Below are 12,893 nucleotides of genomic sequence, written 5' to 3'. Positions count from 1 at the left end.
TTTGGGGGGGGGGAATTCCACATCGATGTAAGAATAACGACACCTCTAAACAAGAGAACAAATAATTACTTTTCAATATTAACCCTTCTGACATCGTGAGTATTTTATTTCATGAAGAAGTTGTATTGTTTTCTGTTACGTGAAATTAAAAGTCTTGTCTTTTCGCTACTTGTTTTTAATATATTATTGCAGTTATGTTCAAATGGAGTCGATAAATTTAATTTGCAGGTGTCAGCAGAAGTTAAACACGACTGCTTTGCTTGCAGTTTTCACGAATTAATCGAAATAAATTGGAATAGATACAGATTATCACATACTTTAAGTACATTTCCATTACGTGTAATGTGAAAATTGGTTGAAGTTAATGCAATTTGTATTTGGCATGCGATCAAACCTGCCCCTTTCCAAAATGGAGGCTGCGTACTTGACATACCTCAAGTGAGTTGTCCGTAGTTCCGCACATGCGCAAATGCTGACGGAGACGTTCGTGCGCATGCGCACGCGCACATTTGTAAAGGGGGGTGGTTTCCGTCAGAGCGTTAAAGGTAAGGGCTTCTTATCTTGTTGATGGCGTCTAAAAAAATAACACTAAGTCAGTATTTTTAGGTTAATAGGAGGCTGTACTTTAATTTGATGCGTGTTGGAAGTTTGTTTGTGTAATTATTTTAACCGACTGAACGTTGGTTAAACACAGGGTTTAAAATATGATGTCCGAGCTGGCTAGTTTGCTTCATTGCTAAGCGGCTAACTAGCTACTGAGTTGGGCGTCTCTAAAGCGTTCTTTTTTTTCCCCCCACCCAAATTCTGGATAGCCCCGCCTTCTTTGCGATGATTGGTTAAGGTTAAATCCTTCGCGAATAGGTTGGGGGCTTGGGGAGTCTTAGCCAATCAATATGTAGGAGGCGGGATAGCTAGGTGTCAATCTTTTCAGAATACGGGCGGAGAGAAAAATAACGCTAACGTAAGGGGGCCCGATATTGCGGAGCTAAAGCTAGTTAGCTAGCTGCATTACAAAACAGCTGAGGAAACAGACTGCGGAAAAAGAAAATCGAGGGATAAAAATATGAACAGAAGAAAGTTTTTAAACTCTGAGTTAAACGGTATGGGATTGTGTTTTGCTGCGTGTAATATAATAATATGCTAATGATTTTAATTAGTAATGCTAATGTTATTTTACAGAATGCTGGGTTTCGGATTTAACGCCATGGATTAGGTTTATTTTATTATTATTATTTCCTAAAATGAAATTTCTGTGATGTAAATAGAGGTGAGTGTAATGAATAAAGCTGATGTTTATAAGGATATAAAAGCAGCAGTGGAGAGAATGAGGCAGAAATAAAGGTCAGAAATGGAGCCATAATGATGTCAGTTAAAGAGCTCCAGGAGAGCATTCTCTCTCTCTCTCTCTCACACACCCCCACACGGGTCACACACCTGTCCCAGAGAGCATTCACACACCCCCACACGGGTCACACACCTGTCCCAGAGAGCATACACACACCCACACGGGTCACACACCTGTCCCAGAGAGCATACACACACCCACACGGGTCACACACCTGTCCCAGAGAGCATACACACGCCCACACGGGTCACACACCTGTCCCAGAGAGCATACACACGCCCACACACCTGTCCCAGAGAGCATACACACGCCCACACGGGTCACACACCTGTCCCAGAGAGCATACACACGCCCACACGGGTCACACACCTGTCCCAGAGAGCATACACACGCCCACACGGGTCACACACCTGTCCCAGAGAGCATACACACGCCCACACGGGTCACACACCTGTCCCAGAGAGCATACACACGCCCACACGGGTCACACACCTGTCCCAGAGAGCATACACACGCCCACACGGGTCACACACCTGTCCCAGAGAGCATACACACGCCCACACGGGTCACACACCTGTCCCAGAGAGCATACACACGCCCACACGGGTCACACACCTGTCCCAGAGAGCATACACACGCCCACACGGGTCACACACCTGTCCCAGAGAGCATACACACGCCCACACGGGTCACACACCTGTCCCAGAGAGCATACACACGCCCACACGGGTCACACACCTGTCCCAGAGAGCATACACACGCCCACACGGGTCACACACCTGTCCCAGAGAGCATACACACGCCCACACGGGTCACACACCTGTCCCAGAGAGCATACACACGCCCACACGGGTCACACACCTGTCCCAGAGAGCATACACACGCCCACACGGGTCACACACCTGTCCCAGAGAGCATACACACGCCCACACGGGTCACACACCTGTCCCAGAGAGCATACACACGCCCACACGGGTCACACACCTGTCCCAGAGAGCATACACACGCCCACACGGGTCACACACCTGTCCCAGAGAGCATACACACGCCCACACGGGTCACACACTTGTCCCAGAGAGCATACACACGCCCACACGGGTCGCACACCTGTCCCAGAGAGCATACACACGCCCACACCGGTCGCACACCTGTCCCAGAGAGCATACACACGCCCACACCGGTCGCACACCTGTCCCAGAGAGCATACACACGCCCACACCGGTCGCACACCTGTCCCAGAGAGCATACACACGCCCACACGGGTCACACACCTGTCCCAGAGAGCATACACACACCCACACCGGTCACACACCTGGCGAGGGCTGGGTTTCCCAAAAGCTTCTTAACATTAAGGCCCTGTCCACACAGCAACGGATTCAGGTGAATCTGGTAAAATTGTTTATCGTTTCGGCCTGGCGTCCACACGGCACCGGCGTTTTGGGTGCCCCACAACAAAATCTTTTGAGAACGGGTTCCAGAGTGGAAAAATCTGGCAACGGCCCCGTTGCGAAGTCGTCTGGATGAGTAGAATGGATTTGTTTACGATGATGTCACAACCACATGACTGTCAGTGCTTCACGCCGGGTAGAAGTGTAACGAACTCGATGCGAGTTGTCAACAAATCCTATAACTTGGTTCATGAAACGCGCTTACAAAATATTTTCACTGTGAATATTTGTGTAATGGTGCAAAGTGAGAGTGAGAGAATAGCCCTTAGGGCAGAGTCTTTAGTCCAAACACTGCGGAAGCAGTACCAAACTGCGCACTGCCCTTGCGCTTTCCAAAAACAATCCTGCCAGCAAACATAGGGGGAAAAAAAGGAGCGCTCTCACCTCTTCAGATGTTGGTTTAAGTCCAACAATACATTCCTCAAAAAGGGCGTAGAAGAACAAAGTAATCCATCAACGTGTAGCATTCAATTTATTCCGAACCATTAAAGAATTCTGGAGGATCTCAGAATGTTGGCGTACCGGCTTCTATCTACCCCCGTTCATTCCTCTTTTGTTTTACGCTACTGATTAATAATCAAAACTTTATGTGGCTGATGCTACAGAAGAAGGGGTTTATGCGCATGCGTCTACTTCTATTGTTCTGGTGTCTCCGATGGGACCGTCTTACAGCGCACGTAGAGGTGTGGCATGTGTATTGCATCGTTTTCAGCAAGCGCTGCGTTGCCATATGAACCTGAAATTTTACTGATCCGTTGCCCATGTGGACGCAATATTTAAAAAAAAAAAAATCTCATTGTCGTGTGGATGTAGCCTAAGAGGCTCTTTACTAGGCGAGAGAGAGAGAGAGTGTTCTTTGTGCTGCTTGTTCTACCATTTAGCAATGATCTTTGTACTACGATGCTTTTGGGAAACTCAGCACTGCAGAGTCAGGCAAACATTCACGCAATCACTACTGTAACACACACACACACACACACACACACACCTGTAACACACCTGTCCTGGGCAACAGGCCTCCGAATCCTCGCCCCGTGTCGAGGTTTCGCTGTGAAATGACTCATTGCGTGGGAAAAAGTTTAAATAACTCAATCTACATGTTACTATAAATATACCTTTAAATATCAAATCGTTATTTCTATAAACTCATCACGTTTTTAAACATTTCTGTCAAAGTCATGATAACAGAAGATGCGCTACAAGAATCGGTCTTCTCCATGGAGGGTAAATCTGAGCGATAAGGCAAGATATCAATAAATTACATCATGATACACTTGTACTTTTTTTTTTTACACTTTTTAAAAAATAATTGCAATCTGACTGAACACAGGTTATTAGATCTTTAAACTTTGTCCTTAACCTTTAAAATATTTTAATAAGTTAATAAGGTATAGAAATAAACAGGAAATATTGATGATCAAATCTAAGGGTTGTGTTTTGTTAAGATAACGTCTATGAAGCTAACGCGTGGAAAACGCTGAAGAATTCCAGCGTACCTGTACTCAGAGGTGGACAAAGAACCCAACTTCATTACTGAAGTCAGAGTCCAGATCCCGCTGGTTAAATGTGACTCCGATACAAGTGAAAGTTGTCCAGTCAAATTTTTACTTAAGTTAAAGTACTGAAGTATTTGCTTTTAAAAATACTTAAGTATTAAAAGTACATTTCCTGTCAGTGCATTGTTGTATTATTGCCACAACGCTGACAAAACCTAACACCTCTGAATCAACCGGCTGGATTTACAAAATGAACGCATGCTGTGTCGTCATGGTTGTTTAACATGAAAGCAGATACGCAGAGCCTTTATTTTTAAATACATTTCTGAGTGGAGAGCATCTCAATCCTTGACTCTTGTATGCTGCATAAATGGGAATTTAAAAATGTATATATTTGAGAGTTAAAATCGACCGCAAAGTTGTGATTGGCGCTGCCCCGCTGAGCCAGCCAGCCCCGAGCGCATGACGTCACTGCAGGAACCGGTTTTAAGGCCGAGGCCTTTTACAGCTATAGACCAAAGTCATATAAATAAAAAATTTTGGTGAAAGTAAGAAATGCCGTTACCGACTCACTCAACTAAGACTGATTTGACTTCACTGATTGTGGGTTGACTCTCATTAAAACAGGATGGGTGTTATAACTTATGCAACATACACGTACATGCATGCATTTTCACTGATAAAACGTAAAAGGCTCATTAAATAATCAGATGAACTGAGACAATCACATTCTGAAGCAAATTAAATAATTTTATACCGCTAACTTAAACACACAATACAGGTTACATGGATTAATCTAAATGCAGGGAAACAACGTGGTGGTGTTTTTTTGTTTTTATCCAAACGAGAGTCGGAGCTTACCCGTCTGCGTTCTCACTTCTTGAAGGCCGATCTTGTGGCCGATTGTTTTTGAAACGATCTGACTTTCAGTTGTTCGTTCATTCGCTTCTTCCACGTAAGGGTGAGATATTGCTGCTGAGGCGAGCATATCCAGTGGAGAAATCAGACGGCTGGTCCACTCATTCTCCATGCTGAGTACTCCGCCATTACTGCTCGGCTCAGGCAATTACTAAAACCTGGGACGGGACTTCACCGGTTTTAGCAACAACTGCAGGGAGGTCACTGCCCGAGCGATAATATGTCCCGTCCCATCCCGGGTTTTAGCAACAACCCTCGGCTCACGCTCCGGGAGAACTGGTGCAACTGAACTTACTTTCATTTCTTGTAGTTTTCTTTTCCTTTAATTTTTGATACTGCACCCTCTTTCAATCTGGGCTTATAGCCAACGCTCCTCAACAGATCAGAGGTCTCATACGAGTCTTCAGTAAAAAGGAGAGACCACTTCGTAGGCGCCCAACATGCCCGTGAACTTCTCGCAAAACGCGTCCAAATCTTTGCAGTTTGAACATTCTTAGGCCATGAATGCAATGTAAATCCACCTCCTGTCATGTTGCTGCACCCGCCAGCAACACATCTCCGTGGCATGGCGATAAATTAGCTCAAAATGGAGGATCGGAGTTGCAGTCAGCTCTGTGTTTTAGTATAGCGGAAATGGCGATGAGACCGATAGACTTCCTGCTGTGACGTCACGGACTTCGTCATTCACTCAGACCGCTACCGATATAAATCACTTTGATCGTAAAAATGACTACATTAGATTTATTGTTAACGCTTAAAACTATTCCTGTGCCATTCTTGAGGTCTCAAGGCATTTATAAACGAAAGTGAGGCAATGGTTCTGCATGCTTTAAGCTAGCTAGTCAGTGAAGCTCCACCTGACGCTAGCAAACTCTTTTCAAACTCAAAATCATATCAGGTAGCTAACCCTACTAGTAAAGAAAGATTTCTACATTGTTTATTTGGCAAGATTATGCTAAAACATGTATTTCTGAAAGGACTTCAGATAAGTTAACGTTATTCATGTTTGCGTAACTCCGTTTTCGCATGCTAACTAACAGTGTCCAAATTAACTAGCTTTGTATAAATGTTAGCCGTGGACGAGGCTACAGCAACTTGGTGGGCAAATCCACAGAGAGCCATTTGACGAACCAGACTGCAACGTTATCGCTAGCTCTAAAAGCACAGACAACTTCACTGCAAGCTTTCTCTTGGAATAAAACGTTTACATCCCTCAATATGCTTCCGCAGGTTGGACGGCGAGTTTTTGTAGGCTGTGATGTGGTTCGTTTTCGGCAAACATTTAAAATGAAACAAATCTTGAATTCTTTGGGAAAAGGTTCCCGTAAACATTATATAATTATATAAATCATCAAGCAAGAAATGTAGAAAATAAATATTCAGCCCAAGCTCCAGAATTCAAACTGGGGGGGAAATTATTTAAACATTAAAAAAATAAAATTACTTCCTGACTGAAAGCAGCTGAGTTGTGCTTAATTTTTAAAAATTGAAAATATGAAAAACTTCGGCAAATTTTGTTTTCTGTTTCAAAGATCTTTAAATTTTAATATATATTTTAGAACAAACACAAATTTTTAAAAGGCTCTTTTCAGAGCCATAAACCATAAGCTTGAAAATAAAAACAAAGCTTCAGGAAACAAATCAGAAAAGAGACAAGAGTTAAAAATTAAACAAAAGAGAGATTTTTATATAATTGTGCATACAGTAATTATTTAAACTGAACAATTTGACAGTAGGACTGGTTTTGTTCTAAAACATTTTGTTTGAACAATAACGAACTCTCGGCGCAGCTTGTGAAAAAATTCTCTAAATTTTGTTTTTTTACAGCTTGACAGATTTAAAAATTTTTTATTTCTACTGTCATTTATCCTTCATCATTCCTGCTTTTCTCATATTATTCCTTAATGATTTATTAGCAGTAGTAGTAGTTTATTATTATTTATTTGTTGTTATAATTTAATTGTGAAGCTTTTCCGATGCATTTTACATATTTATTAGACTTTTTTTTTCTTGATAATAATTTAAGGAAGACGTAACAGCTTTTTACTTCTTGCTTTTCAGCTCTCAGTCTTCACACGCACCAAGAGCACTGACCTGGAACGCACTTCAGCTGGAAGAATTTCAGAGAAACCCTCCAAGGACTTTCCACTCGGTCCTTCACCCACTTCCTGTTCTGCTTCCTTCAGGGAATTTCACATAATGAGGCCTCGAGAGACGGCGAGCAGCGCAGGCGTGAAGCGTGAACTCCAGGCAGAGCGCTGCGACGGAATAAACCTCACCGCTTTATTCTGAGGAATTAAAAATCCTTGTTTGAATAAAGGGAAGCACATGAAGGAAGGAAGGAGGTTTAGTGCAGAACAGTGACCACGATGTAATCCGTGGCGTATTTACGTCAGCGCTACGGGATTGATTTGCTGTTATTTTTATTTAATTTTTTTTTTAAGCTTCTCCATCCACTTGCGTGAGTTATAGCTGGATAAACCAATCAGAATGCAGCTTGATTAAACTCCAGATCTGCGGCCTGAGCCAGTGAACAATGGCCATGATGAACACACATGAGCAGGAAATGATCAAATCCTACGGAACTACTGCTTCCTGTCCGACTCCCTCACGCGTCTTCTTATGGTTTTAACCTGCAGGCGTGTTACCTGCGACCTTCGTATCTGCCTAACATGCACAGATGGGACGCTTCGTCGTGTTGGTTTGCCGTCCCAGTGGAACTGAACCGTCCCCTAACGTCTTAGCCAATCACAGTAAGGGCTCATGAATATGCATAAGTGCGCGCGCACTACTGTGTAAAACCCGCAGCCCACCGATGGATGCCAAGCTTCGAGACGATTTGTTCCGGAGGTACGTGGCGTTCCTGGAGAGGCGGCTGGAAGAAGGAGCGGGAGGCGCTCAGGGAAACGCAAGGGAGGAAGCGCTCGTCTCCACGGCGACTGCCCTGCTTGGGGCCTGCGAGGCGGAGGCGGGGCAGCGGTTTCGCACAATCCGCTTTTACGACATTGTCGAGAATTCACTAAGAGCACTGAGGGGTGCCAACCTGCTGGCGCTGGAGAACGCCTTCGCCACGCTGGAGACCGTCTGCACCAACCTGCTGCTCTGCCCCTGGAAGAAAGAGTTCCGCTGCATCAAGGTGGGTGTGAGTGGGCGGGGCTCAGGATTTTAGAGTGTTACACTTTTTACACCACAACAATTCTTTAACAATGAACATTTTTTTTATTGATTAAAGAGCTTGTCGGTTTTTATCTGTTTATAGTTCTCACTCACTTTTTTTAATTATAGCAGCGATAAACGCCTTTCATCAGTGTGGGTCCCCCCCCCCCCCCCCCCCCCCCCCCGATGTTAATAAGACAAACAGACAAATACACAGTTTGTCTCTTTGTCACGGTGTAAAGCTTTAAAGTTGCAGCTTTACCCCCGACACGTTTCTGGAGGCTCCGCCCATAAATTCTTACATAAACACATTAAAGAAAACGTCAACGATTTCATTTGTTTTTCTTATAATATTTAAATCTGATGAACGTAGACATCAGTAGAACGTTGTGTTTCTGAAAGCTAAATTCTCAAATCCGTAGCACTTCAGCTGCTGTTCTGTGCATGGACTGCTGTTGCTTAGCAACCAAATCTCACTGTTAGCGGACTACAGCGTGAATAGTTTATCGCACGTGTTATTAATAATGAATGACTGTGTGTTTGAGATCACGGAGACGTAGCGTACGATGAATTTGCTGACGTTGTTGCGTGTTCTCCTCTCAGACGTTCACCGGGCCGTACGTGTACCAGCTCCAGTCGGCCATCTGCGACTCGGACCTTCGCTCCGTCCTGCGCTCCATGGGCTACTCTCGGGATCAGGAGCTGCAGTATGTGATCAGAGACCAGCACTCCGGCGCCGGCACTCATCACCTCCGCCAGCTGGCGTTCGAGCTGCTCCTGGCACAGGCCGAGTGCCGCCTGCTGAGGGAGCGCGGAGGGGGCGTCGCCGAGCTGGAGGCCGTGGAGGCGCGCAGGAGCTCTGGCGACGACATCATGCGCTTATCGGCGCGCCAATCCGACCCGGACCGCGCCCACCTGAGGCGCAGCGGGCGGCCTTCCAAATCCGTCGACGTGACGGACAGCGCCGGTCACTGGCACCAAGCCAACAAACCCGTCCTCAAGACATCGCTCAGCCTCCGCAAAGAACCGCTGTTCGTCGACGCAGAAGAGGATCTGAAAGACGAGATCATCCGCCCCGTCGGAGATTATTACCCGTCCGAGCCGTACCCGTACCACCTCTCCTCTCTGGACGAGATCGATCTGTACACTGAGCGCGGAATGAGCGGCCGGCACACGCTCTCCAGGACGCCCAGCAGGGAATCGTGGGAATCCTGGGCCCCCAAGAGTCACGGATTAAAGTGTCAGGGTTGCAGCTTGACCTCGCCGACGCTCTCTTCCTGTCAGAGGTGCGACGCCATCCTGTGCCCGACGTGCCACGGCTCGGACCCGGCTCCCTGCTGCGGCGTTCCAGACTTCCCGAAAAACTCCTCGCGCCCTCTGGACAGCTACGTTCCGGTCAAGGAGAAGCTTTCGGTTTACTCCAGCTCACACCCACACGCTCACAGTCACGCTCACACTCACACACACCCGCTCTCACACTCTCATTCCCACTCGCCTCTTCTGGACAAGCCCGTGATCGGCACCAAGCTGTTCCCGAGCAAGCCGTCCTCGGCAGCAGGAGCGGCGTCATCCAGCGCCGGAGGATCCCGCTGCGGATTCTGTAACAAACCCGCAGCCTCGCACACGTGCGTGAATTGTTCCAAGGTGTCATGCGATGCGTGTACGGGCCTCTACATGGGCGACGTGTGCACACGCAAGAGCCTGCACCATAATTTCGTTCCCAATCACCAGCTCAACTACAAATCCAGCACCATTTCTCATCTGGTGTACCGATAAATCAGCAGTCTCTACCGTTCTCTTCTCTCTCTCTCCTTCACCGGCTTGGGTTTGGTTTTAGTTCTCTGTCCCCTCATCGTCCGGTCATGTGATCTTCTCGTTCTTCCTGCTCCTTTACTCCTTTACTCTCCTGCATTGACTTTCTGGATTGTAAAGAAAGAAGAACAAAGCAGAAAAAACCAACAGACTGGACAATGACATATGCAACGGACGTCATGCAAAACGTAAAAGACACACATTTCCTCACTCTGGAAAGAAGAAGCTTGAACAAACCTGAACAAAGGGAAGACACACACGCGCACACACACACGAGAAGGAAAAAACAAACACTGGAAATTCAGTAGTATATATTTTGAATCTTAATTCTATAGAGCTATGTGAGACTTTGGAAAGGTTCCGCCGTCGTGAAATGTCGGTTCTGATGAGAAATATTTTCACGTGTCCCATGAAGCTGTCCAAAATGCTGCTGTGAAATAAATCAGGTGGAGAAAGTCGATGCCCCAATCACATTGATTGATTTGTGTTTGAGTGAAGCTGTAACACGCTGCACAGTGTGAGCTTTCTTTCTTTCTTTAAAGCTTTGTAAGCTTGTTAAAGCTCTAGCGCAGTTTTTACGTGGAATCCTAACAGAATGCGTACGCTCGTATCCAGCTGTTCTGTGTGTCAGGGATGGGCGAGTATGGAAAAGTCATATCGTATATCGTTGATGTACTTCAGGACGCATTAATTTAACCATGTGTTTAATGATTGGTTAAAAAAATCAAATCAGTACAAATAAATCAAAACCACCTTGTTAATATTTTACCATTTTAAAGATTGACGCTGGAGAGGACACCCGGTCAGTTTTGGTTTTCTTTTTACTTCCCAGTTCAACTTTTACATATGATATAAAATATTTGTTATTCCATGAAATCGAGTCGTACATGAGTATGGAATCAATTTTGTACCAAAATGTTCATACAATACTTTTGAAATGTCAAACAAAAACGACAAATCAGTCTGTTACTCTTCAGAAGCCTTTTATTTTTGTTCCGCGTCTTTCTCAGTTTTGTTTGACGTAATTTATTTTGGTTGCGATTCCAGCTTTCTCGTTTGCGCTCCCTGACTTTTTGCTTGCAGTTTTGGCACAAACTTCCCGTGTGGGTGGGCTGTCCAGGAATGCATTCCCATTGGCTAACTTGTGTTTGACTGACAGCTCCGCTCAGCCATTCCCCCGGAGGCTGTTGCGGCCATTTCCTACTCGGATTCTGGCGGACTGTTTGACGAGTGACATATCATAATCACCACTGAAGTCCACTCCATCCTTGTTTACCGTCAATGGATCGCTCACTCGTCAAACAGTCCGCCAGAATCCGAGTAGGGAATGGCTGAGCGGAGCTGTCAGTCAAACACAAGTTAGCCAATGGGAATGCATTCCTGGACAGCCCGCCCACACGGGAAGTTTGTGCCAAAACTGCAAGCAAAAAGTCAGGGAGCGCAAACGAGAAAGCTGGAATCGCAACCAAAATGAATTACGCCAAACAAAACTGAGAAAGACGCGGAACAAAAATTAAAAGGTTTCTGAAGAGTAACAGACTGATATTTTGCACGATTACACGAATAATTTGTTTGCCAGTCTAAAAAAATTGACTTTTTTTTTGTATTTTGATTTGTCGTTTTTGTTTGATATTTCAAAAGTATTGTATGAACATTTTGGCACAAAATTGATTCCATACATGAGCTGATAGCCGACGAGGCGCGTAGCACCCAGTTAACTATAATCCGTGTACGACGAGATTGAGTGGAATAACTGTTTTATTCTATCCACATTCACTGGATTTGGAGAAACGGAGCATTTTATTTTTTGCAAATTCAATAAATAAAAACTTTATACAAAACTTCTGACAAAATCATGTAAACAAACCAGCGAAATGACAGGAGCAATTTGTGAAAATTGCGATGAAGATAATTCTTGAAAATTAAAAAAAAAAAAAAAGATACGTTCGTACCATCAAATACTTTCATTCCATATTTTGTTTATTTTATCCCCCACTGGCTGAAAGGCCCGAAGGGGGATCATGTCGTGGTGATGTCCAACCATCCGTCCGTCCCAGGAAGGGTGCTCACCTTCTGAAATAAACTCCTCTCACGATTTTTGGAGGAATTTCACCAAACTTGGCAGGATTCTTTGTTATATGTTGTTAATACGCATATTGCAAATTCGGTTGCGTTTTACCAGAGTTATGGCCGAGTTACCAGTGGGGGATATTGAGATTATTTTTTGAGGTTTTGTTTTCGAGTCAAGTTTTTACTTCGTCCTCGGTTGGTTCAGCAACATGCTCCGCCATTTTGTTTTTCTCTATGCATGGTATATGAGGTGATATCCTTATAGTAGAGTAGCTAATCAGAGCACGTGATCCAGTGAATGTGGATAGAATAATAATGATAAATATATTCAAATTGGGGTGGCACGGTGGTGTAGTGGTTAGCGCTGTCGCCTCACAGCAAGAAGGTCCTGGGTTCGAGCCCCGTGGCCGGCGAGGGCCTTTCTGTGTGGAGTTTGCATGTTCTCCCCGTGTCCGCGTGGGTTTCCTCCGGGTGCTCCGGTTTCCCCCACAGTCCAAAGACATGCAGGTTAGGTTAACTGGTGACTCTAAATTGAGCGTAGGTGTGAATGTGAGTGTGAATGGTTGTCTGTGTCTATGTGTCAGCCCTGTGATGACCTGGCGACTTGTCCAGGGTGAACCCCGCCTTTCACCCGTAGTCAGCTGGGAT

At 45.2% G+C, this 12,893-nt stretch overlaps 1 protein-coding gene across 2 annotated transcripts; it reads left to right on the top strand.

The window, feature by feature from the left end:
- The first annotated feature begins 9 nt into the window (after nucleotides 1-9).
- Nucleotides 10-10,936, top strand: spata2 (spermatogenesis associated 2). 2 transcript variants are annotated; one of them, XM_060937150.1, is made up of 3 exons: nucleotides 10-95; nucleotides 7,269-8,343; nucleotides 8,967-10,936. In XM_060937150.1, the coding sequence occupies exons 2-3, from the start codon at nucleotides 8,023-8,025 to the stop codon at nucleotides 10,137-10,139; spliced, it is 1,494 nt and encodes a 497-aa protein (XP_060793133.1). In that variant the 5' UTR covers nucleotides 10-95; nucleotides 7,269-8,022; the 3' UTR covers nucleotides 10,140-10,936. The 2 variants fall into 2 exon arrangements, with proteins under 2 accessions (XP_060793133.1, XP_060793132.1); XM_060937149.1 differs by lacking the exon at nucleotides 10-95 and adding an exon at nucleotides 460-545.
- The last annotated feature ends 1,957 nt before the right edge of the window (nucleotides 10,937-12,893 follow it).

The sequence above is a fragment of the Neoarius graeffei genome, chromosome 13, assembly GCF_027579695.1.
Source record: "Neoarius graeffei isolate fNeoGra1 chromosome 13, fNeoGra1.pri, whole genome shotgun sequence".
Classification (NCBI taxonomy): domain Eukaryota; kingdom Metazoa; phylum Chordata; class Actinopteri; order Siluriformes; family Ariidae; genus Neoarius; species Neoarius graeffei.
This window is presented reverse-complemented; position numbering and strand designations above follow the sequence as displayed.